This window comes from Myxine glutinosa, chromosome 5 (assembly GCF_964187855.1).
Source record: "Myxine glutinosa chromosome 5, kmMyxGlut1.1, whole genome shotgun sequence".
NCBI classification, from domain to species: Eukaryota; Metazoa; Chordata; class Myxini; order Myxiniformes; family Myxinidae; genus Myxine; species Myxine glutinosa.
In genome coordinates, this window is record NC_136265.1 from 93,177,707 (window position 1) to 93,202,360 (window position 24,654).

General features: G+C 45.5%; 1 protein-coding gene across 3 annotated transcripts in view; it reads right to left on the reverse strand.

The window, feature by feature from the left end:
* LOC137427334 (uncharacterized) overlaps nucleotides 1–24,654 on the reverse strand; it is a 359,992-nt gene that overhangs the window by 262,309 nt on the left and 73,029 nt on the right. For 2 of the 3 annotated variants that reach the window (XM_078777116.1, XM_078777117.1), the window contains exons 3-4: nucleotides 6,155–6,356; nucleotides 3,198–3,308 (exon numbers count right to left, since the gene is read on the reverse strand). In XM_078777116.1, the coding sequence (XP_078633242.1) occupies nucleotides 3,198–3,308; nucleotides 6,155–6,356 (313 nt within the window). Of the gene's footprint in view, nucleotides 1–3,197; nucleotides 3,309–6,154; nucleotides 7,538–24,654 lie in introns of those variants that run through there. The other variant, XM_078777115.1, reaches the window with a different exon arrangement.

Sequence of the window (24,654 nt, forward strand, 5' to 3'; positions counted from 1 at the left end):
TGCCCGGGCGTCCCGGACGCGGCCTGGCAAGTCAAGAGCGGGCGTGGCCGGGCATGCCCGGGCGTCCCGGCCGAGGCCTCGCAAGTTGAGCGCTGGCCTGCCCGGGCGTCCTGGACGAGCCCAGCATGGTGATCGCTCCGCGTCCTTGGTAGGTGCAAGGCGATTGTGTAAACCCAGCGGTAGCCGCTACAGTATATTAATTATTGTTGGTTAAAATATTTTATTTAATAATGAAGGGGATAATTGATGTTTGAGAAATTGATTTACCATCGCGATTATGTCTGAAAGCTCCCGTCCCATCCCATCCCATCAAGGTCCCATCCAAAACCTTGATCTTTTCTACCCCCGCTAATTCACCCCAGATCCACCTTGTTTGAAATTCCAACTTCTTTCCTGGAAGTCTTGGCAGTGTCCATATGTTTTATACCTCTCCCACCGCCCCCTTCCCATGCCCCCCCCCCCCCCCAAAGCCCTCGCCCTCTCTCAGATCTCTCGATGTCTCCATGTCTCTCGGTCCCTGCTCTCAAATGTTGTGTTTGTGTCCTTCCCCCTCTCTCCCCATCTTATCTACCGCTCCCGATGTTATATGTTTTATGTGTCGGTTTGTCTTTCTGTGTGATTAATGTTCGCTCTTTCACGAGCCTCGATGTTGTATACAAAAAACAAAAAAAAAAAACAAAAAAAAAAGCAATTAAAGGAGAACGGACACGACCAAAACAACTTTGCAGATTTCGAAACATAAACACATCTTAAACACTTCTATTGAGTTCATTTCACAAATATCTTCGCGGTTTTATTAGAATTTGTCAAAATATCGCCGAACAAGCAAAATCAGTTTGTCAAAACCGCAAACTGGAAATGACGTTTGCGAAGTAACCCAGTTTTTCGTTTTTAAAGCCTTGTTGGCTTCGTGACGATCAGAACATCGCTTTGTTTTCGTTACGATCAGTTGGAATCATGCCCAGTCGTTGTGTGGCTGCTGCTAGTGCGTGCCCGTACGTGCAGGGAGGTAAGTACGTGGACATACGTACGTTGACGTACGTACCAAAAATAAGGCCTCACTGTCCGGAAGTTCGCATATCGCAGTTACGATTAATCGCAAATGAGTTTTAATGGCCAAGTATTCAATTTTCAAACCGCGAGGCAGAAACAACAAACACATGCGGTTCCTTCGCTGTTGCTTGACCGTACGTGCAAAGAAAAATTCAAACTTGCATCGTTCCTTCGGTCTACGCTCTCGTCCTTCGCCGTTCCTTCGCTTTCGTCCTTCGCTGTTCCTTCGTTCACGTACAAAACGTATGTTTCTTTTTTTTGTTTTTTTTCTGAATCGAGGCTCGTGAAAGAGCTAACATTTACTTCACAAACAAATCAACCAGACAAACAAAATACACAAAAAGAGGGAGCGGAAGACAAGATGGGGAGAGAAGGGGAAGCACACAAACACAACATCCGAGAGCAGGGAGATGTGTGGAAGGGAGAGGGACCGGGGGGAGGAGGCATGGGAAGGGGGGGGGGGGGGAGGGAGAAGTATAAAACACAAGGACACCAAGGACTTCCAGGACAGAAGTTGGTATTTCAAAAAATTGGAATTGGGGTGAAATTAGCGGGGGTAGAAAAGATCAAGGTTATGGATGGGGGAAGATAAGAGATGGTGGTGAACAGCTGTTTTAAAGACTTGGAGGGTGGAGTGGGATTGAAGAGAGTGAGGGAGTTTGTTCCAGAGGTGGGTGAAAAGAGGAATGAAGGAGTGAAGGTGAGCAGAGAGTCTTGATTTTGGCAGTTTAACCAAAAGAGGGTTGCAGGCAGATCTTGTGCGACCTGTAGGAATATTTGCGGGACAGAGCCCAGAGAGAGCTGGGGGGGCAAGGCCAGAGAGGAGTCGGTAGAAGACGGAAAGACCACCAACCTGCCTGCGGTGAGTGAGTGAGAGGCCCTTGGAGTTAGCTTCATCGCGGGAGATTCCAATGATTCTGAATGCTTTGGTTTCAACAGCGTGAAGGCGAGCTAGGAGTGAGGCAGGAGCACCAGCCCAGAGGGGAGAGCAGTATTCCATTGAGCTGCGGATGAAAGCCTTGTATGTGGTGAGGAGATCAGGTGTGCCAAGGAAGGACTTCGCACGACAGAGGATGCCCAGTCGGCGACTGGCTTTGGAGGCCAGATTTGAAATGTGGTTTTCCCAGGAAATGGTTTTCCATTTCTGGTTTTGCTGGAAAATCTGCAAAATCTGCAATTTGCTGGAAAATCTGGAAATGGTTTTCCCAGGAAATTTGCTAAATAAATGGGCATAACTTGGTAACCACTTGTTCGATTAATAGCAAACCTTGAAAAGGCACATCCTCAGGTCCCCAGCAATATACCTGGCAAGTTTCACTTAGATCGGACGAGTGGTTGTCGAGAAACAGCGGTCACAGACATACACACAGACAGACACACAGACAGCTTGCATTATAGAGAGTGCTATAATGATACAATTACAACTGATACACCTGCTGTGCTGCACTAAGTCAATAAAGTCGTATTTCGTTTCTGTGTTTCTATCCATTTCTTGCCTCACGGCACCAAACATCAATTAAATATTAGTTATGTATTCCATTGACCAGAAAAAGAAACTTTTTCAATTAAAAAAGAGACATAAAAATGAATACCATTCAGTATTTTGGAGGCGCCCGAGATCAAAATCGATCGCCATTGTGTCTGTGTCCAACGATTTCTCTTCTTCACTCTCTGGACGGTATGGTTCGAATCTGTATGGGAGAATCGAGTGCGATTCCCCAAGATTATTAACTTTCTCTTCATTTTCCGCATCAGATTGGTCAGAAATATCGCTGGTATATCCAGACTTACGCAACTATCGGAGTCGGTGTCTGCCATTGTTTACTATTGCGCAATCACATCAGCTTCCTCCGATGACGTCACGATGATGATGATGATAGTCATCACGAGATGCTGGCTGGGGCGAGAGAAATCGTCTGCTATTGGCATTTAAAAACTCGGATATCTCACGATTCACGCATGCCAGAGCAACAATTTTTGCGCCAAACTTAATCTTTTTTGTTGCTACAATTAATTAATCTTAAGCATTTGATGTCTATACTCATGTCCGTTCCCCTTTAAATCATAACATCGTGTATTTTTTCTGAACACCAGACTTCATCATCAAACTGCTCAAATCAAAATGTATAGACATTGACAGAAACCTTCATGGGGATGGTTCTTGAGGAAAGAAGCTTCAGCATCATTTGGTTCTGGTCGATCCAGGTGGACATCAATGTCGTGCTCAGTTTTCACTTCCGCTTTCACAAATAAATCTGGAAAAATAACTTTTCTCATATGCAGGCACTTTTGTGTCACATGCATGGCTGTTTTCACACTCTTAAAATAGATTTTAAAATATATATTGCATTAAAATCAATAGAAATCTTCTTTTTTTTAATTAAATTTTTACGTTAAATCTTTCTTGGAGAGAAAATAAAACATTTCCCTCAGGAATGGCGTCATGTGAAAACATTATGATATCAAAGCATTACATTCTGTATAAACTGCCTCGATGTCATGAGATGCTTCCGACCTGACCACATCTTCAGTGGAATTCCACCACCACCCAACATCACAACCAACAAAACAGAGAAGGTGAGAAAAATGTCGATAAGGGAAAATAGAGAAGGTTTTCTCCACTAAACTGCGTTTATTCTCAAATTACAAACAATTGTAATCCAACATGTGACTGGTTGATTTTTTTTTTTTTGTCTCGAAAGAATCCTCACGAAAACAAAATGGCAGAGTGTGGCAGGTTAACATGTTGGCAAATGCAGACAATGGAATGAATAGGCCAAAGCCATGACATGTGAACATATGATAAGGAGAGTGTCAATATCATAGCAAACATATGATAAGGAGAGATAAGAAGAGTGAACATATGATATGTTACGGATTCGGCACTTCCGTGGTTGTGGTTTTCATCCACTTGAGACATTTCTGGTTCGAGGTATTCTGGTTTTTGTTGTTGTTTAAGGGAAATGGTTATTGTGGTTAAAAGGTTAAAAGCGCTGATGGTAAAAACGAGACAGGAAACAGGATCGAGAACCGAAAGACGACGATAGAGAGGAGGAAGAAGGCGTGAGGAAACAGTGAAAAGATGCGTGTCTTGAAGCTCCATTGCGAACGTGGTCGAGCGAACGTCGCGAGTGAACTTTGAGTCCGTGAAAGGAATCTCGTGCGAATGGTGTTATCGCTGGAGTATTGGAAAAGCCTGCGTAGTCAGGTACAGGCGTGAGGTTCCGGAGAATCCTCGCCTCGAGGCTTTGGCTCGAGTAAGAGCCGTCCGCCATTTTGAACCTCGCGCGTCATTCACCGAAAAAGGTTTTTGCCGCGTCAGTTTGTCTCACCCTCTGGTGGTCTGCCGGGGATGGGTGTGCACAAAAGCGGCGTCTGAAGATTGAACTGCGGTTCGCTGATTGAACGGTGAATGTGCACGTCTGGATCAAGTCGTTGCGATTCCCTTTCCACTGCCCGTTTGCTGTTGGTTTGGACCAAGTGACGGTCCACGTCTTGCATACACCTCCTTACTCGCCTCAGCGCCTCTTCGCCGGGATCCCCTCTGAGTTATCGAGACATTGAGGAGTGTTCTGTTCCATTCACTGGGAGCGCTGTGAGTTTGAGTTAGGTTACTTAAGAAGGTCGCACCATCTTAAGATATTGATTGTATGGTTGAATGCTATCATTGTTGTATTGTTCTGCCTGTGTGCTTTTTAATATACTAGGGCATGCCCGTACTATATCTATATCTAAAATTATATCCCCCCCCCTCTATTTACATGAAATGGTTTGGTCCAAAGCGAACGGCTTGCGAGTGGTGACAATCCCCCCCCTCTATTTACATGCAATGGTTTGGTCCAAAGCGAACGGCTTCCGGAGTTTGGTAAAGAAATCGCCATCGCGTGCACAAACGCGCAGGAAAGCGAATGAATCGCAAATTCGTTTTTATTAGTTGTAAAACATAGTTTAACGCCAACATAGTTTGCAAACGTGAAATAAATGAATACGCTCTCAAATGTGCCATCCGAGGCAGAGTGTGCCCGCCACGTTCGGCACACGCGATCGTTCGCTGCTCTCTGATTGGTTGAATCGTTTTTTGGACATAGCTCGGTAAGTAATTGTCCGATTAATATGAAACCTTGAAAAGGCACATCCTCGGGTCCCCAGCAATATACCTGGCAAGTTAAAAGTATATCGGACCCGTGGTTGTCGAGAAACAGCGGTCACAGACAAACAAACGTACAGACAGAGATTACTGGAATTATAGATAGATTCTTTGTTTGTGGATAACCATTGGTGTGGTTTCAATATTGATTTTGACACGGAATAATATATTTTTCTGCCGTGGCTCTTCCAGGGGTTCGGAGGTATACCGAGACCAGGAGGTCGGGGAGGAACACGTAACAGATAAGAGAAAGGATCAAAAGAGTGAGAAAGTGGAGCAAAGCTCAGGAGTGGCTTGGAAAAATCACGTGTTGATGACGAATTGTATTGAAGGACTGGACTGGCAAGATACCTCAGAGTTATGCACACACGTCTATGAGATACCTTGTCTGAGTTCAAATCTCGACATGTATAATAAACTGCCATCCATTATCGCATGCATTGAATTCATCAATGTTTGCATCAACCCACCATCCCACAGTCTTCAACAAAGCTGTTCATCACAATCTCAGATCACCCTCCATCCAACCATGATCTTTTTCACCTCAAAGTGACCCCATTGCAAAGCCTTCCCTTTTTCCACGTCATTGTGATCTCCCCCAATCTCTCACCTCTTTTCACCTCTTCCTCTTTCACATCTTTTCTCTTCCTCTTTCACCTCACTATCTCACCTCACCTCTTTTGGTTTGTTTTGTTGATTGGTTTTCTTCTCCACTTTCCCCTTCCTCTTCTTCCCGTGTTTCCTTCAACTTCTGTGCCACTTATTCACCCCCATGTGTCCTTCGCTCTCCTCCCCTTCATCTCACGCTCACTTATACTCTGCTGTTGTTTCCTCTCTGCATTTTATTCCCTTCCATTCTGCTCTCAATCTTTCAGGAGCCTCCATCAAGTATACAAAAAATAGCGCACTAAACAAACACAAATCTCATCAGAAGTGATGTCAATCACACGACACCATTCGGCTGATCGCTTTGCTCCTCCTCCAGACCAAAGGAATTCACATCCTCGATTTTTATCTGGCGAATCTCAGGAAATCCTTCCGTCTCCTCAACCTTCATTCCACACACGAGCACAGTCTGCTGTTCCGATCCCGGCTGCACATGACAGGAATCCTTCTCACAGCCAACTTGAGTGTACAATGTACATGGTGGGTGAACCTTCAGAGAGGAGGGAAACATACCACTCTTCCTGATGTTTATGCCACTCTGAGTACCTTGATCTGACAAAGTGCCAACATGTGAAGTACCTCCATACTTGAGGCCTTATCTTCTCTTCAAATCAGTTAAAGTAATTTAAACTTTCACCACACACGAGCGCACACCCTTTGGCTCGCCATGAAACAAAATTGCATGTCTCAAGGCAATACTGCAATTGTATTACACGGGAGTGACTCGGCGCGCTCCTCACCACAGGTCGTTTCAGAGGGGTAGACATCTTTGACCATTTTGGTGTCTTTTGGGTCTTCATGGTGTTTTGGGTCTTCAGGGCCATTTGGGTCTTCAGGGTCTTTTGGATCCTCTGGGCCTTTAAGGGTATTTTGGGTCTTTGAGGTGTTTTGGGTATTCGGGGTGTTTTGGGTATTCAGGGTCTTTTTGGTTTTTGGTGTGTTTTGGGTCTTTGGGGGTCTTAAGGGTCTTGGGGGAATTAAAGGGTCGTCAAAGGTCTGAGGTCCCAGCAGTCTTAAATTAAGAGGGTTAATTAAGAGGGTGGTAATTTTTTTGAAGAAGAAGAAGACGTTTCCGTCGCATATAAACATAGCGACATACATAACCATATATGTTTGCTCTATTATAATAAGATGTTGATGTGAATGCCGATTTGGCCACATATAAAACATTCAAAAGTTTAGGTATTTATATAAAATCTGGGCCTGTTCAGCAATTTTAGGATGTAGACATTCTGTGGTGAGAAGACCTTACACACGAGCACAGGGGATGTGTATGAAGGAGTATTTTGGCTCGGAGGTAATCCATGCCACAGGTATGCTGATATGCAGACAGTTTCCCCACATCAATAACTATCAGGTCATAAATAAGAAACCACTTTTCATAAAATCAGATGGAACAACAACATTCCTCTGGAACACATCGATGGGAATTCAGTTCATGTTCATCACTCTGGCAAGTAGGACTGAATCACCTGTATTAAAGATTTAAAAGAAGAGCATTTGTATCATTAGATAGTTTGAGCACTGAAGGAAAGTGAAGTTTCTTTGGAAATTCAATGAGCGTATTTGCACAGGAAAGGTCAAGAAGAATCGCCAAATCCCAAAATTCAAAATGTGAGGGGGAAAAGGTTGCCAGGCGGTACTTTCAGAGAGAGGGAGAGAGGAAGAGAGGGACAGAGGGAGAGAGGGACAGAGGGAGAGAGGGACAGAGGGACAGAGGGAGAGAGGGACAGAGGGAGAGAGGGACAGAGGGAGAGAGGGACAGAGAGAGAGAGGGACAGAGAGAGAGAAGGACAGAGAGAGAGAAGGACAGAGAGAGAGAAGGACAGAGAGAGAGAAGGACAGAGAGAGAGAAGGACAGAGAGAGAGAAGGACAGAGAGAGAGAAGGACAGAGAGAGAGAGAAGGACAGAGAGAGAGAGAAGGACAGAGAGAGAGAAGGACAGAGAGAGAGAAGGACAGAGAGAGAGAAGGACAGAGAGAGAGAAGGACAGAGAGAGAGAAGGACAGAGAGAGAGAAGGACAGAGAGAGAGAATGACAGAGAGAGAGAAGGACAGAGAGAGAGAAGGACAGAGAGAGAGAGGGAAAGAGAGAGAGAGGGAAAGAGAGAGAGAGGGAAAGAGAGAGAGAGGGAAAGAGAGAGAGAGGGAAAGAGAGAGAGAGAGGGAAAGAGAGAGAGAGAGGGAAAGAGAGAGAGAGAGGGAAAGAGAGAGAGAGAGGGAAAGAGAGAGAGAGAGGGAAAGAGAGAGAGAGAGGGAAAGAGAGAGAGAGAGGGAAAGAGAGAGACTTTGACTTTTACATCCTTTTATTACAAAAATATCAAAAAGTATATTTTGTAAAACGTATAAATACAACCATTTCACAAAGCATTTCACAAATCAGAGGTTAAAAAACAAGCAAAACCATTTTAAAGGGAACATTTACATGAAGACCATTAGTCCATCAAGAAAGGGAACAGGAAAAAAAATAATAAAGTGTTTTGCTCCTCACAAAGAAATCATATCATGCTCGAGGAGTGATCAATCTGTGATCAGCACACCATTTTGCACAGAGCAAAGCGCATTATTCAATGCCCATATACTTTTGAAGATCAATACTTTATCCATATATGTATAGAAACAAAATTCTGTTTTGATCCGGGCAAAAACAAGTCCTTTAAAACAGGCCGGGAGGTTATCTGTACATCTTATAGGATTTTCAATTTGCATTTTCCTCGTGCGATATATTGCTTTCTTTGCCATGGCAACGAGAAAGTTCGCTAGGGCCACTTCTATTTGGTGTGTGTTTGAGGCAAAGCAAAAAATGAAAGAATTCAAAGTAAAGTTTAAAGAAAGCTTCATGCACATTTCATGCAGCAAACCAAATAAAGGAATCAAGCGTGCACATTCAACATAAGCATGTGACACGGTCTCAAGAGCACCACAGAAGGGACAATGGTCAGATATTTCAGAAGAAAAAACATGCAAGAGCTTATTGGTGGGTAATACCCAATGTGCCAACCTCCACGACAGGTCGGCAGTTTTCTTTGGAATAAGTATGTGATAATAGGCTTTCCAGTTAGGTTGGAAGGGGTATTCTGTAGGCAAGCAATTGTGCCACTTCCTTGACTGCCAAGTTCCTAAGGAGGGCCGGATTGCTTTGACGCAGGCCTGGTATATTGCATGATTTTCCAGACCTGCAGATCCAAAACGTATTTTTGGTAAATATTTTATTATTGTACCAGAATTCATTACAGTGGGGGTGACTTCTAAATTTGGGAAACAGAGGCTTGGCTCACAAACAATTGGGCCATCACCAGTGCGAGGAGATTGCTCCCAGTGCACCTTAACTTTGCGGTATACGCTAAGTATTTCGCATAGCACAGCAGATATTATGCGGTTTGACCGCATGCCAACTTTATTTGCAAGTGCTGCAGCACTTAACCATGTCCTTGTCTCAATCATTAGATCAGCAACGTGATGGACACCATTCTGAACAAAATAATCAATAAAAGAGCGTTCCGTTCTTATTCTTTTGAAGAGAGAGTTGTAGAAAAGAGGCTCTCTGAAAAACATCTCTTGGGTGTAGGAAACATAATCACGGTCGACCATGAAAACACGCCAAGCATTCAAAATTATATTGTAAAATGGTGGAAGCAAGGACAGATCAATAAATTTCATGTTCATTAGCAATAGACCAAATGAATAGTCTAGCATGCCGGCTTGACGGAGGAGGAGGAGAGCAGTGGACCTCCAGGCTAGGTCTGATGGACCATAGAGAAGCCGCCAGATTGAGGCGATGCCAAATGCCATAGCCCTGCATACGATGTCCACAAGACCATGCCCGCCTTCCTCTAAGGGAAGATTCAAGATCTCTGGACGAAGCCAATGTTTTCCACTCCAGAAGAAGTTTATTATTGTCTTCTGTATATTCAGCAGAAAGCGTTCAGGAGGTGGAATGGCTTTGATTCTGTGCCACAGTATAGATGCTGCTAGGTTGTTTATGACCAGGACTCGTCCCCGGTATGAAAGCAAAGCCAGCAAGCCTTTCCATTTCCGCAGCTTTTGTTCGAGAGAGTCAGCGAGACCCTCCCAATTTTTCGCTTGTGTTGCTTCATCACCGATGTAAACACCAAGGTACTTCATTCCGTTGAGGGACCAGGTGAGGTGTTTCGGGAGGACAGGCATAGGGTGCTGGCATGGGCCCATCCACATCGCCTGGCACTTGTTCCAGTTTACCAAAGCTGAAGAAGCTGAACCATAATAGTCCAAGCAATCCACCAGTTTCTTTATCTCATCACTATTATGTACGATGGCGCAAATATCGTCAGCATATGCAGAGACTTTCACAGGCCTTGTGAGCAAATTTTTGCATCCGGTTAAGATGCTGCGGACTTTGATTAAAAGAGGCTCAATGGTTAAAGAGTACAGAATACCAGATAAAGGACATCCCTGACGGATACCCCTTCCAACCTTTACAGGTGAAGTTAGCTCAGAGTTTACTCTGAGTATTGAGGAAATGCCATTATAGAGCAGTTTTACCATGGAAAGAAAAACAGGACCAAGTCCAAAACACTCTAGCACCTTGAAAAGATATACATGACTTACACGGTCAAAAGCCTTCTCTTGGTCAAGCACAATCAAACCAAGATTGTCATTTTTTATTTTACACACATCCCAAAGATCTCTTAATAAAAAAATGTTATCGTGTATCTGTCGGTTAGGGATACAGAAAGACTGATCACTTTGAATCAACGACTCTAGGAGTGGGGCGATGCGTCGAGCTAGAACTTTAGAAAATATTTTATAATCTGAAGTTAGAAGAGAAATTGGACGCCAATTATCAATGAGCTGAGGGTCTCCTTTCTTGGGTAATAGACTAATGACTGCTCTACGGCAGCTCATCGGCAAGTCACCACAACGTAATGAACTATTAAAGACCTCCAATAGTTCTGGGCCTAATAAGGGCCAAAAGGATTTATAAAACTCTATTGGGAGGCCGTCCAACCCAGGAGATTTACCTGTAGGTAAAGAAGCAAGGGAAAGTGTAAGCTCTTCCAAGGAAAGTAAGGAGCCAAGCTGATCCCTTTGAGCAGCACTTAGCATGGGTAAGTCAGATGTGAAGTAACTTATTGAGCCATCGTCAACATCATTTGCCATAAACAGGTCTGAAAAGAAGTTATAGACCTCCCTCTTTATATTATCTTGTGACGTCACAGTGTTACCAGTTGAGAGCTTTAAGGTTTCAATTTGCCTTTGATTGGTAGTCTTTTTAGCAAAATGGGAAAAAAATTTTGTCGGTGCATCTAAATTATATAGCTGATCCATCCGTAGACGGACCATTGCACCTTTTGCTTGGTATTCGACTAGGCTGTTTAGTCGAGTCTTCTTTTCCCTAAGCAAATGATTATTTGTTATATTGGGGCTATTTGCCACATCAGTTTGCAACTTCATTATTTCCTTTTCTAGTGTGAACCTCTCCCTTTTTACACTGAAAGAAGAGAAGTAATTAAACTGTTGGCAAAATACAGCGATCTGTGCCTTTGCGTAGTCCCACCACAATATCGGGTTATCAAAATTATTCTTTCTTTCTTTGAGGCTAATCCAAAACACTTTGAAAGCTTCACAAAAAGCAGCATTTTCCAGCAACATGACATTGAACTTCCAATATGGGCTGCCATGTTGCTGCAGAGCAAGCTTAAAGGACAAGGTTACAGCCAGGTGATCAGAAAAAAGAGAAGGCACGATATCAGATTTCAATATCTTGTCAAGCATTACAGTGTTGACATAAATTCTGTCTAACCTGGCTAGTGTGTGCATCTGAGACGTACATCAAGACCAAGTAAACTGCCGTTGCATAGGGTGCTGAATACGCCAGACATCTATTAATCCCGTCGTCTTGATGATTTTCTCCAAAGGTTTGGCAGATCTAGGATGTGGCTCCGCACTGTTTCTATCTAACGCAGGGTCAAGAGTGCAGTTGAAGTCGCCACTCATTATATAAGAGCAATTTAAGTCAATTGTACTCAGAAGATCCTCTAGCTTTAGAAAGAAGTTTTGCCTTTCAGCATTCTTACAGGGGGCATATATGTTTACAAAAACAAAGATTTGATTATTGGCAGTGAATTGAAGACAAGCCAGATGTCCGGGAATTATTTCATTATATTGAACTTGTGTGAGTGTTAATGAGGAGGAGACAAAGAAAGCAATTCCAGCAGTGAGACAATTGATATCACTGAAGAACCACTGGCCCTTCATTAGCCTTCTCCATTGGGCTTGGCCATTCAGATCTCCATGCGTTTCTTGCAGTAACAAGACATCCAGGTGCAAACGCCGGGTCAGATCTTTTACCTGAACTTTGCGTTCTAAACTAACACCACCGTTAATGTTTAGACTGCCAAAACTAACACTCATTCTTTCGGAAAAATAAAGAAGATAAAGAACTAAATAGATCAAAAAACCCATAGGGACCTCATTTACGAAGCTCCTGCCGAGCTTTCTGGATCATTTTTCTTAGCCGGTGCTTCTGAGCATCAGTGAAATTTGGAGTGTCAGGGTTATGCACAATTTCCTTCAATTTAAAAATCAACACCTGCAGATCAGGGAAGTGATCTTTCAGTTCAATGTTCCTTTTCCGATAGGAATCTCTCAAAAAGTCCCGAAGCTCGTCATCCGAAGGGCCGTTTACAGCCTTTAGAATCTGAGAGGACTCCTCTTGACCCTCACCATCAGATTCCTCATATGGGGAATCAATTGGTGTTTCAGCTTCCTGGCGCACATCACATGATTGCTCAGTTTCAATAAAGTAAACTTCTTCAGGAACGTTTTGCGCCGGAGTCACATTTGAAGCTTCTTCGGGATGCGAGGTGGGGGGCTCCAAGCATGTTTGTGACATGACCACCATGCTCGATTCATGGATGTCACTCTCCTCCAGTGGATTTAAATTATCCTCTTCTATTCTCTCTGTGCCCTTATTTTCCTCATTTATTCCTTTTTTAGGGGGAGATTTTAAGTGCTTTTCCTCCTCTTGCGATTGACAGGAGGAAGCTGCACAATGAACGTCCTCATGTGAGATGACACTGTCTGAAGGATCAGCGACACTCACTGGGATTGGAAAGTTAGAATCCACTTTTTCCTTGATGATGTTTGTACTAGTGGAGGTGTCCTTTTCCTCCAATAAGGCAAACCTGTTTTCACATTGAAATCCAGTGATGGAGTTTTCACTGATTTGCCTTTTCCCAGAAGGTGACGCACTTCTTACAGCCGATTTACGTTTTTTTACTTTGGAAACGGTGACAAACCCCTCATTTGCGCTGTCCATTGGTTCAACGGGAGGGGGCGTGTCCACTTGTTTACCTGGTTTATCCTGCACATTTGTCGAGCAGGAAACATTAACATTAATCTGCAAGTCATTGTTTCCCGTTTCGACCATGTTAGGCTGTTCCTTCTGATTGCGGCAAAACCGTTTCATATGTCCCACTGCACCACAACCAAAGCACTTTAGGGTGTCGGTGGTGATGTATACTTGATAATCGCGGCCATTTGTCGTGAATTTTAAAGCAACATTCAAGGAGGGATATTCCTTTTTGAGAACCATAAAGACCTGCCTACGGAAACTCATCACGTGACTGACACGTTCATCCTTACAGCCCAGCGGGAGCATTATTAATGGGGACACACATTGCCCATATCGCTGCAGCGCTGCAAGGATTGTATCGGTATCGAGAAATGGTGGTGCATTTGAAATAACCACTTTCTGAGCAGGAGTATCCAAGGGATAAACCATAACAAAGTGTCCGGAGTCGAGGGACAAACCTTGTTGTACGATGAGAGCAATGTGCTCTACATCGGACACGAACACGATAACCCGTTTGTTCATACGCGATGCGGCACGTACCTTGTCAAACCCGATCATGTTCCCGATCGCGAGAACAATAGCTTCGACTGTAATACCCTCGGGTGGAGAACACGCAATGCCATGCTCACGTGATAATTGCTCAAACGCTGCATATCGCTGCGAGTGAGCAGCCGCCATGTTTGGACACACGAGGCTCGACCTCGTTCTCCCAGCTCGGGAAGAAGAAGTTAGTAATGCACTCCGACTTTCCCAGCTTAGGGAAAGGGAGCGTTAAAAAAACAAACTAAGGAAATATAAGCGAGAAAAAAGGTTTGAAGTGAAGAAAATAAGTCGGGGGAAAAAACAACAGGGAACCGCCCAAAAACGGCGATTACCTTAACCTGCACGATAAGTGTGCTCTATGGCTCTCTCTCTCTCTCGTCTCAACATAGAAGGGGAAACACAGGGAAGCTTTACAAATAGAAACAAGCACACGAAGGAGCGAAATGGGGGGGGGGGGGAGGGTGGGGTGGGGTGGAACAAACAGCCAAGACAGAGCACTCACGACACGAAGCGAGCAGACGCCATGACAGCGCACCCAGCGCACCCAGCGCACCGACAGCCGATAGGTGGCGGCAGAGAGAGAGAGAGAGAGAGAGGGAAAGAGAGAGAGAGAGGGAAAGAGAGAGAGAGGGAAAGAGAGAGAGGAAAAGAGAGAGAGGAAAAGAGAGAGAGGGAAAGAGAGAGAGGGAAAGAGAGAGAGGGAAAGAGAGAGAGGGAAAGAGAGATATAGAGATATATAGAGAGAGATATAGAGAGAGATATAGAGATATAGAGAGAGAGAGACAGAGAGAGATATATATAGAGAGAGAGAGAGAGAGAGAGAGAGAGAGAGAGAGAGAGATGTATATATATAGAGAGAGATATAGAGATATAGAGAGAGAGAGAGAATTTGAATTTGCAACACCATTTATTTCACAAAAAAACACACCAGGTCAAGTTACATTTTTACAGGAGAGAAAAAAAAATAGAAAATAACAACAGTTCTTAATGTTAAAAAGAAAAGTACAAATTCGATTCATTCACAACACATAAGGCTTCATTAATACACCATTTGCATTCAAAGAGTTTGACATTTTCATTCGCCACATAATAATCAAACTCTAACCTTATTCTTGCAGACACCAGCCCTTTAAACATAGGAACAACATCAAACCCATGGCCATTATCAATTTTAATTTTCCTCGATTTATATATTGAATATTTTGCTACAGCAGCTAAGAAGTTTAGGAGGACACCAGAGTCCTTGCAGGAGGGTCTGAAAGATACACCAAAAATAAAAGAATGTGAAGTAAAAGGAAAAGACAACTGATCAAAAAGGTGTGTGAGAATCAAGAAAAGAGGTATTAGTCTTTCGCATTTCACATAGGCATGAAAGAGATCCTCCTTCTGTACACAGAAGGGGCATGCTACTGGCACTGAGCTGTCAAGGTGATGAACAAAGGTGTTCGTAGGGAGAGCCCAATGTGCTAGTCTCCACTGGATATCTGCGAGGAACCCGTAAATAGGTAATTTGTACATACTAGGGCATGCCCGTACTATATATATGCCCGTACTATATATATATCTAAAATTATATCCCCCCCCCTCTATTTACATGAAATGTTTTGGTCCATTCGCAACGCCAAAGCGAACGGCGAACGGCTTGCGAGTACGGTGACAATCCCCCCCCCCCTCTATTTACATGAAATGGTTTGGTCCATTCGCAACGACCACAGAACCCCCCCCCCCCCCTCTATTTACATGAAATGGTTTGGCCCATTCGCAACGCCAAAGCGAACGGCGAACGGCTAAATCGCCATAGCTCGCCCGTACGTGGGTGCCCGTTCCTTGCCAAAAAAAAAAAAAAAACGCTACCCGTACGCTCTACCCCGCCCGTACGCCCGTAAACAAAAAAAACAACGCTCTTCGCTTCCGCCCTTCGCTCTGACTGAATTGGGAGAAATAATGCGCATAAGAAATCGAGAAATTATTATTTTCTCCGGAAGAAATCGAATTACGAACCGTAATGGCGCAGGCTCTCGGGCTCGCAACAACGCGTCCTGTGATTGGCTGCCGGAAGTGAAGTCTTCACTGTCGCAAATGTGAAGCGATGAATACGATGAATCGCAAATTAGTTTTTATTAGTTTTATAATAATAATAATAATTCATTTATTTTGTATAGCGCTTTTCCAGAAGCCCAAAGGCGCTTTGACAGAGTGGAAAACATAATGCATAACAATACATGAAAACAACAATTGCAAAAAGACAAGAATCAATAGGGAAATATTTAAAGCAAAAGGAGGGAGAAGGAGAAGAGATAGTCAGGGGTTAAATGCTGTGGGTTGAATGTTGAATGCAGCGTTGAACAGGTGGGTCTTTAGTGATGTTTTGAATGTGGTGAGTGAGGAGGAGTCTCTGATGGTGTGAGGTAGTGAGTTCCAGAGGGTGGGAGCAGCGATGGAGAAGGCCCTGTCCCCCCAGGATCTGAATTTGGTCCGGATGGAGGGGGTCAGGAGGTTGGTACCAGCAGAGCGGAGGTTGCGGGTGGGAGTGTGTCTGGAGAGGAGGTCAGCCAGGTAGGATGGGGCCAGGTTATGGAGGGCTTTGTATGTCAAGAGGAGGATTTTGTACTGGATTCTCTGGGGGATGGGGAGCCAGTGAAGCTTGTAAAGGACGGGGGTGATGTGGTCACGGGTCCGGGAATGAGTGAGTAGACGGGCAGCGGAGTTCTGAATGTATTGGAGTTTATTGGTGATTTTTGAGGGTGAACCATAGAGGAGGCTATTGCAGTAGTCCAGACGGGAGGTGATGAAGGCGTGGATGAGGGTTTCTGCAGCCGTGGAGGAGAGGGATGAGCGGAGACGGGCAATGTTTTTCAGGTGAAAGAAGTCTGACTTTGTGATCTGTTTAGTGTATTTGTCGAAGGAAAGGGTTTGGTCAAAGATGACGCCAAGATTCCGGATGTGAGGGGAGGTGGATACTGGGATGCCGTCGATGTTGAGGGCAAAGTTATGGGTGGATTTTGTGAGCGTTTTTGGGCCAATGATGATTATTTCAGATTTATCACAGTTAAGCTTGAGGAAGTTGATTTGAAGCCAGGATTTTATTTCAGTGATGCAGTTTGTCAGGATAGAGTGGATGTCGGTGGAGACGGACTTGGTGGAGATGAAAAGCTGGATGTCATCGGCGAAGCAGTGGAATTGGAGACCATGACGGCGGATTAAGTGAGCGAGCGGGGACAGGTAAAGGATGAAGAGGAGGGGGCCAAGAACTGAACCTTGGGGGACACCTTGGGGGAGGGGAGCAGTGGGGGATTTGCAGTTATTGATGGAGATGAACTGGCATCTGTCAGAGAGGTATGATTTAATCCAAGAGAGGGCAGTGCCGGTGACGTTAAAGGTGGATTCAAGTCGGGTGAGGAGGATAGTGTGATCGATGGTGTCAAAGGCAGCGCTGAGGTCGAGGAGGACGAGAATGTTGAGGTTGCCAGCGTCAGAGGAGAGGAGAAGGTCGTTGGTGATTTTGAGGAGAGCAGTTTCAGTACTGTGGTTGGAGCGGAATCCGGATTGGAATGTTTCATACAGGTTATTGGCAGAGAGATGATGTTTGAGTTGAGTGGCTACAGCGCGTTCCAAAACTTTTGACAGAAAGGGTAGGTTGGAGATGGGTCTGAAGTTGTTTAGGGTGTCAGGGTTTAGACCAGGTTTTTTTAGAATGGGGGTAACAGCAGCAATTTTGAGGGAAGGTGGGACGATACCTGTAGACAGGGAGGAGTTTATTGTTGCAATGATAAGTGGAGAGAGAGCAGGGAGGGAGGCTTTGACAAAGCTGGAGGGGATGGGGTCAAGAGTGCAGGTGGCAGTTTTCATTCCTATGAGGAGTTCAGAGAGGTCAGTAGGAGAGATTGGGGAGAACCGAGACAGGGGATGGCAGGACAAGGGGGGGCAGGTGGTTGGAGGGGGAGCGGGTGCGGCGGTGGTCAAGCTGTTGTAGATGTTGTCAATTTTGCGTTGGAAGAAAGAGAGGAAGGAGATGCAGTTGTCTACTGTGAATGACTGGGTGGTGGTGTTCAGGGGGCGGAGGAGTTTGTTTATTGTCGAGAAGAGTGCTTTTGGGTTTCCAGAGCCAGAGTGGATAATTTGAGAGTAGTAGGCAGAGCGGGCGCGGGAGAGGGCATCTTTGTAGTGTTGTATGTGGTCCTTGTAGGCTTGGGAGTGAACTGTGAGACCCGTTTTATTGCGGAGTCTTTCAAGTTGGCGAGCACGAGTTTTCATCAGGTGGAGTTCAGGGGTAAACCAGGGAGCAGAATGGGTGAAAGAAACTGTTTTGGTTTTTACAGGCGCAAGCTGGTCAAGGCAGGAGGAGAGAGTGTGGTTGTAGTAGTCAGTGAGGTCGGAAGGGGTGTGGAGGTCAATGAAGGGAGAAGTGGACATTTTTTCAGAGAGGGTGGATGAGAATGAGGTAGGTGAAAGAGCGTTTAGCTTACGGAAGTTGATTGTGCGATAATGCCTTGGTGTTGGGGCGGGGATGTTGATGGTCAGAGTGATGGCTAAGTGGTCAGAGAGGGTGAGGTCGGAGCCATAGAGATGGTGCAAATTTAATCCAGTGGAGCAGACAAGGTCCAAAATGTGACCACGGATATGGGTAGGAAAGTCGACATGTTGAGTGAGGTTAAAGCAGGTGAGTAAATCAGTGAAGTCAGTGGTTATTGTGGAGTCAGTGGAGTCCATGTGGATATTGAAATCACCAAGGAGGAGGATTGAGGGGGAGAGGGAACATAGCTGGGTCAGAAAGTAGGAGAAGTCAGACAGGAATGATGGGTGTGGTTTGGGAGGGCGGTAGACGACAGCCATGACTGACTGCGTGTGACCAGAGAGTTTTAAAGCCAGGTGTTCAAATGATGGAGCAGATGAGATGGAGATGAGGTTGGTCTTGATGTCTTGACGGTGGATAACGGCAATTCCACCACCTCGGCCCTCCGAGCGTGGTTTATTGACGTAGGAGTATCCATTGGGTGTGGTGAGGTTGAGTGTGTAGTAGTCCAGAGGTTGTTGCCAGGTTTCGGTGAGACAGAGAAAGTCCAGTTTGTTATCCAGGATGTATTCGTTCAGGATGAGGCATTTATTGTTGAGGGACCGGGTGTTGAACAGGGTGAGCTTGATGTTGTTTTGAACAGCAGGGATGAATTCAGGTGATTTAGCCAGGGTTCGTAGGCAGGAGGTGCGATCGTGTGGGTTGCTGTGACCAGGTGCGCTGGGACGAAGAGTGAGAGTGCGCTGAGCCGACCAGAGGACGGGGATGGAGTGACCTGATTGCAAATAAACAAACTTGCGACCGGAGCCACGGTGAATGTACCTGGGTCGTCGGAGGAGTCCATTTGATTTGATGGCAGAGATGCATGATGGGGTGGAGCGGGTATTGAGCAGAAGAAGCCTTGCGGCGGAGTACTTCAGAGCCATGCCAGGCAGGAGCGAAGGGACGAGTACGAGGCCAAGGTCGAGGAGGCAAAGCGGCAAACGCAGCGGCAAACGACTGCAGCCGCTAATCAAGACCACAGCGGCAAACAAGGCCACAAGGCCACCAAGACCACAAGGCCACCGGCAAACAAGGCCACGGCCACAAACAACGGGAGCGGGCCTTTCGATTCCGTATTCCGTACCATCATAAGCAGATTCCGTTATCCAGCCGGAGAACACGCGGCACGTGCGGGTGTGAAAAGGCAGGACAGGTGTGAGATGTCAGGTCAGAAAAGTAGAAGCAGACCCTGTACATCCATCCAGTCGGAGAAGCGGCGAATATGCAACGCCAGCGTACTCTCGCAACCGAACCCGGAAGTTTTAAAACATAGTTTAACGGCAACATAGTTTGCCGACGGGAAATAAATGAATACGCTCTCAAATGTGCCATCCGAGGCAGAGTGTGTTCGCCACGTTCGGCACACGTGATAGCTCGCTGCTCTCTGATTGGTTGAATCGTTTTTTGGACATAGCTCGGTAACTACTTCTGCCATTAATTTCAAACCTTGAAAAGGCACATCCTCGGGTCCCCAGCAATATACCTGGCAAGTTTCAAGTATATCGGACCGGTAGTTGTCGAGAAACAGCGGTCACAGACATACAAACATACAAACGTACAAACAAACATACACACAGAGATTACTGGAATTATAGATAGATTAGGCCACAGTGGCGTGGCAGGAGACCCTGGCCCTAACCTTTCGGACCACAAGGCCACTCGCGCCACTCCGGAGAAGGATGATGCTTGGTTTTCTCGAAGGAGCTTGTGAATACCCGCCTTTGTTACCAAGTGAAAATGAGATACAAGTTCACCATTCGACTGGAGAGCTGGGAGCACCTTAATTTCAGGGAAAGACAGCCGAACATCCTCGACATTGTTTATACCTTCCCAGCCAATATTTAACTCCTTAAACTTCCTCTTGACGATGCGTATAATTTGGCTGACAATACGCACGGATCTTAAACCAAGAATGGCCGCCACCCTGCCAGCAGACATCCATTTTGTCCCAGATGTATCCCTCAGGTCACAAACTTTGCCAATTCCTCCTTGAGTAAATTTCCTAATCAAAGTCGGACTATGAGGAATGCATGGAAAAAACCCGTTATAGAAAATAGGCTCTTGGATAAACATCCGGCAATTATAAGCCTCAAGGCAACGATGAACCCCAAAACCTTTCCAAACTCTCAGCAAACCCTGATAAAAAGTTGGGATTGAAACTAAGCTGACACGGTCAAGGTTCACCAGGAACAAGTGCCTATCATAACACAGGCCTCCCGCTTGTTGCAACAAGAAAAACGCAAATGAGCGCCAGGGCAGCTCTTCAGCATACAACAGACGTTGCACAGACTGTAGGCGAAAAGCCATAAGCCGGGTGGACACCTCCACAATTCCATGTCCACCCTCCTTCCGAGGATGGTACAGTATTTGCGGCCGAAGCCAGTGGTATCCATTCCAAAAGAAATTAACCAAGACCCGCTGGATGGCTGGTATCAACTCCTTGGGTGGCTGCAAGGCAATTAGTTTATGCCATAATCTTGCTGCTATCAAGTTATTTATAACAAGAGAGCGGCCTTTATAAGAAAGAGATCGCAGCAGTCCTTCCCATCGTTTCAACCGGTGTGTAATTTGTTCAATCATTCCTTCCCAGTTCTTCGTTTCTACTTCCTGGTTGCCAAGATAGACACCAAGATATTTGACTCCATCTGTTTTCCACTCTAGATTATGTGGGAGTGACGGTGGCAGTGTTAAAGAAAGGTTATCTGAACCGCACCATAAGGCTACACTCTTGCCCCAATTTACTTCGGCGGAAGAGGCCGCAGAGTAGTCTTTAAAGCAACGCTGCACCGCAGCAACACTACTTGGGCCCTTAATCAGAACACATACATCATCAGCATAAGCTGTGACCACAAATCTTGAACCAAAAACGGCTCCCACATCCTGAGTTATTCGCTGCCTGATGGATGCTAAGAGTGGTTCAAGGGCAATTATATACAGAAGTCCAGAAAGGGGACACCCTTGACGGATACCCCGACGGAAAGGAAAAGGGGGACATAAACTGTTGTTTACTTTCATCATGCAGAAGGTGTTAGTGTATAACAGCTTGACATAGGAAATGAAAGTTTCGCCAAAACCCATCCGCTCCAGAACAGAAAACAAATATGTATGATCAACACGATCAAAAGCCTTTGTTTGGTCAAGAAACAACAACCCAAAACTGGCACGCAAGTACTTATTACAAGAAATAATATCCCTTATCAGAAAAATATTGTCATAAATTGACCTTCTTGGTACACAGTAGGTCTGGTCAGGGTGCACAATAGAGCTGATCACAGTTCCCAAATGGTTTGCTAAGGCCTTCGACAAAAGCTTGTAATCCGCACACAGCAATGAGACAGGCCGCCAGTTCTCGACTAGTTGAGTGTCCCCAGCCTTTGGCAACAGGCAAATGACTGCTCTTCTGCAGGACAGGGGAAGCTCTCCAACATGAAGGCATTCATCAAATACCTCAAGCAGGTCAGGTCCCACAAGTTTCCAAAAAGTCTTATAGAACTCTCCGGGCAAACCATCAATCCCAGAGGCTTTACCATCCTTCAAGCTCCGCATAGCAGTTTCAAGTTCAGCAGCCGAAACTGACATGTTCAATGTGCGTTGCTGGTCTTCCTCAAGTCTTGGAAGCCCGGTAGTCAGCTCCTGCAAGGTCTCATTACTTATGCTCTGGGGGGAGTACAAGTTTGTATAAAAACCCTTCAAAACAGACTTAATCTCCTGTTGGGAGGTCACTATTGGCCCATTAGCAGCACGTAGCCCATGAATCTGTTGTGATTTTTTTAACAGAGTTCTCCAAACCAAACAAGGCCTTATTTGGCATATCCAACGTTAAATAACTCATTCTCATGCGTACCAGGGTGCCCATTGCTCGCTGCCGTACCAGTTCAGTCAACATTGCCTTTTTAGTCCATAGCAGCCGGTCACCTGTAGTGTCTTTCCCAGCCGTATTAATGTTTTCCTCCAGGGCTGCAATTTCAGCCTTTAATGAATCAATCGAGAGATTTTTCAATTTAGTGGCATAAAGACTATATTGTTGACAGAACGATTTGACCTGACCCTTTGCGAGGTCCCACCACAGTCGAAGGTTAGCATGTTCAAATTTGGAGGACCGAATTCTTTCCCACACGGCTCGAAAAGCCTCTTTGAATCTCATATCATTCAGCAGGTGGGTATTAAGTGACCAATACGCACTACCCCCTGAGGTCAGAGGCAAATTAAAACCCATTGAAACCAGGTAATGGTCTGTGAAACCAGTTGGGAGTATCTGGGTTGTGGCCATCACATTTAGCATTGGCTTATTCACGTAGAATCTGTCTAGCCTTGCCATTGATATCCTCCCATCATGGCATCTGCACCACGTATAGCACCGTGAAGTTGGGTGTTGCAACCTCCAAACATCTTTCAAATGCTGATTTTTGATGATGTTCTCCAAAATCCTCATAGAAGCTGGATGGGGTTCATGACCGGTCCTGTCTACGGAAGGATTGATAGTGCAATTGAAATCACCAGCAACACAGATGAAAGCGGTTGTATCCAGTCCTTTTACAAAGTCATGCAGAGTGGAAAAGAACACTCTTCTTTCCATGGGCTCACTCGGTGCATATACGTTCACAATGATGATCCTTTGCGTGTTGCAATAGAAATCCACCGCTATCAGATGTCCCTTATAAATTTCCTTAAAGACAATCTTCCGAGCAGGGATTCTATCACTCAAGGCGATGGCAACACCAGCTTTGGGTGTGGTAAACCCACTCAGCCACCACTGCCCTCGATAAAGTTTTCCCCATTCAGCAACCAGGGTGTTCGTAGCATGAGTCTCCTGTATCAGGATGATGTCGGCTTTCACCCTCTCCATCGCCTGAATTGTCTGAATTTTTCGTAAGGGGGTACAACCCCCATTGATATTCAGGGATGCGATACATATCTTTCGCAAAGCCATTTACAAAGGTAACTCACCCTCCGCCTGCAATTCCTTATTCGCCTTTGTGACCGCTTTCCGAAGACGCTGAAATTGGGCCTCCGAGATTTCCATTGGGTCATTTCTTTGCAGGAGGGGTCTTGCAGCCCTGATGAAAGTTTTCACATCGGGAAAATGGTCTTTGATCACAACGTAGCGTTGCCTAAACGTCTCGTTTAGGAAACTGATGACGTTTTCCTTTGTTGCTTCCATCTGTTCTTCTCCCTGATGATCATTCACAGACACAAGGCTTTGAGCTTCCTCATCCAGCTCCCTAACCACATCAACGTTGAAACTCCTTTGTTGTGTGTCAGGAGCAGGCACACCTTCTGTGTCATCACCACTGCAGTCTTCTTGTTGCATCACAAGGGGCACATCTGTGCCACCACTGCTGCCTATTATAGGTCTGCTTGGACCATCATCCTTGGTCGTTTCAACCGGATGTGAGCAACAACCGTTGTCACTCAGGCCCTGGGACTGCTCGTTGTCACAAGGGACAATGGTACCATCATCACAACCAATACTGCTGCATTGATTTTCTTCAACAAGAGCAAGGGGTGAAGTCCTACTCTCCTCTGTTTCGTCACCACCCTGCCCAGCTTGCCGAGAATCATCAGGATAGTCTGAGATACTGTTTGTTTGTACGAGTATCACTTTGCTACCTTTGTCTTCCACCTCGGCGCTCAAAAAGGTACGTTTTAGGTTCCTCTTAGCCTCGGTGCCTTTCGTCAATACCTCCTCAAAGACCATATTCCCTTGAGGTTGCAGCCTCTTGTCCACATCGACTGGGTGCACCCCTGCTGCACTAACCTCAGCAACACCGCCACCACTTTCCACACCCTGGTCTTCTGGTGTGGACGTCTGTACTCCACCAGGCTCATGAACGGGGGGCACTGCATCAGTTACAGGGGGGGCCGACCCAGCTGCTGTAGCGTACGTCTTCTTGGCGTCTGGGCAATACTGCTTAGTGTGTCCGTGTGCTCCACATCCGTAGCAGATCAAGGTCTCGGTCGCCATGAAGATTCTATATTCATGCTCGCCTACTTTAAAGGTGTGGGAGGTGTTCAACTGCTTCGCTGCATCTTTTAGAACAACAAAACAAAAACGTCGAAACGATTGTACGTGCTTCAACCTGCCGTTTCTCGTACGTAGAGGAACCCTAATGATTCGAGAGACGACAGTACCAAACTCACCGAGCTTGTGTAGGATTTCCTCGTTACCTAGAAAAGGCGGAACATTGCTCAGAATGACTTTAACTGCCGGCGTGTCCATCGACGACACAGGAACAAACAGATCGTTTCCCAAGGTCAAACCATTCTGCACAACAATATCGGCCAGACTTATTTGCGAAACAAAAACCACAATTTTGTGATTCATACGAGACGCGGCACGAATGTTACTCACGTC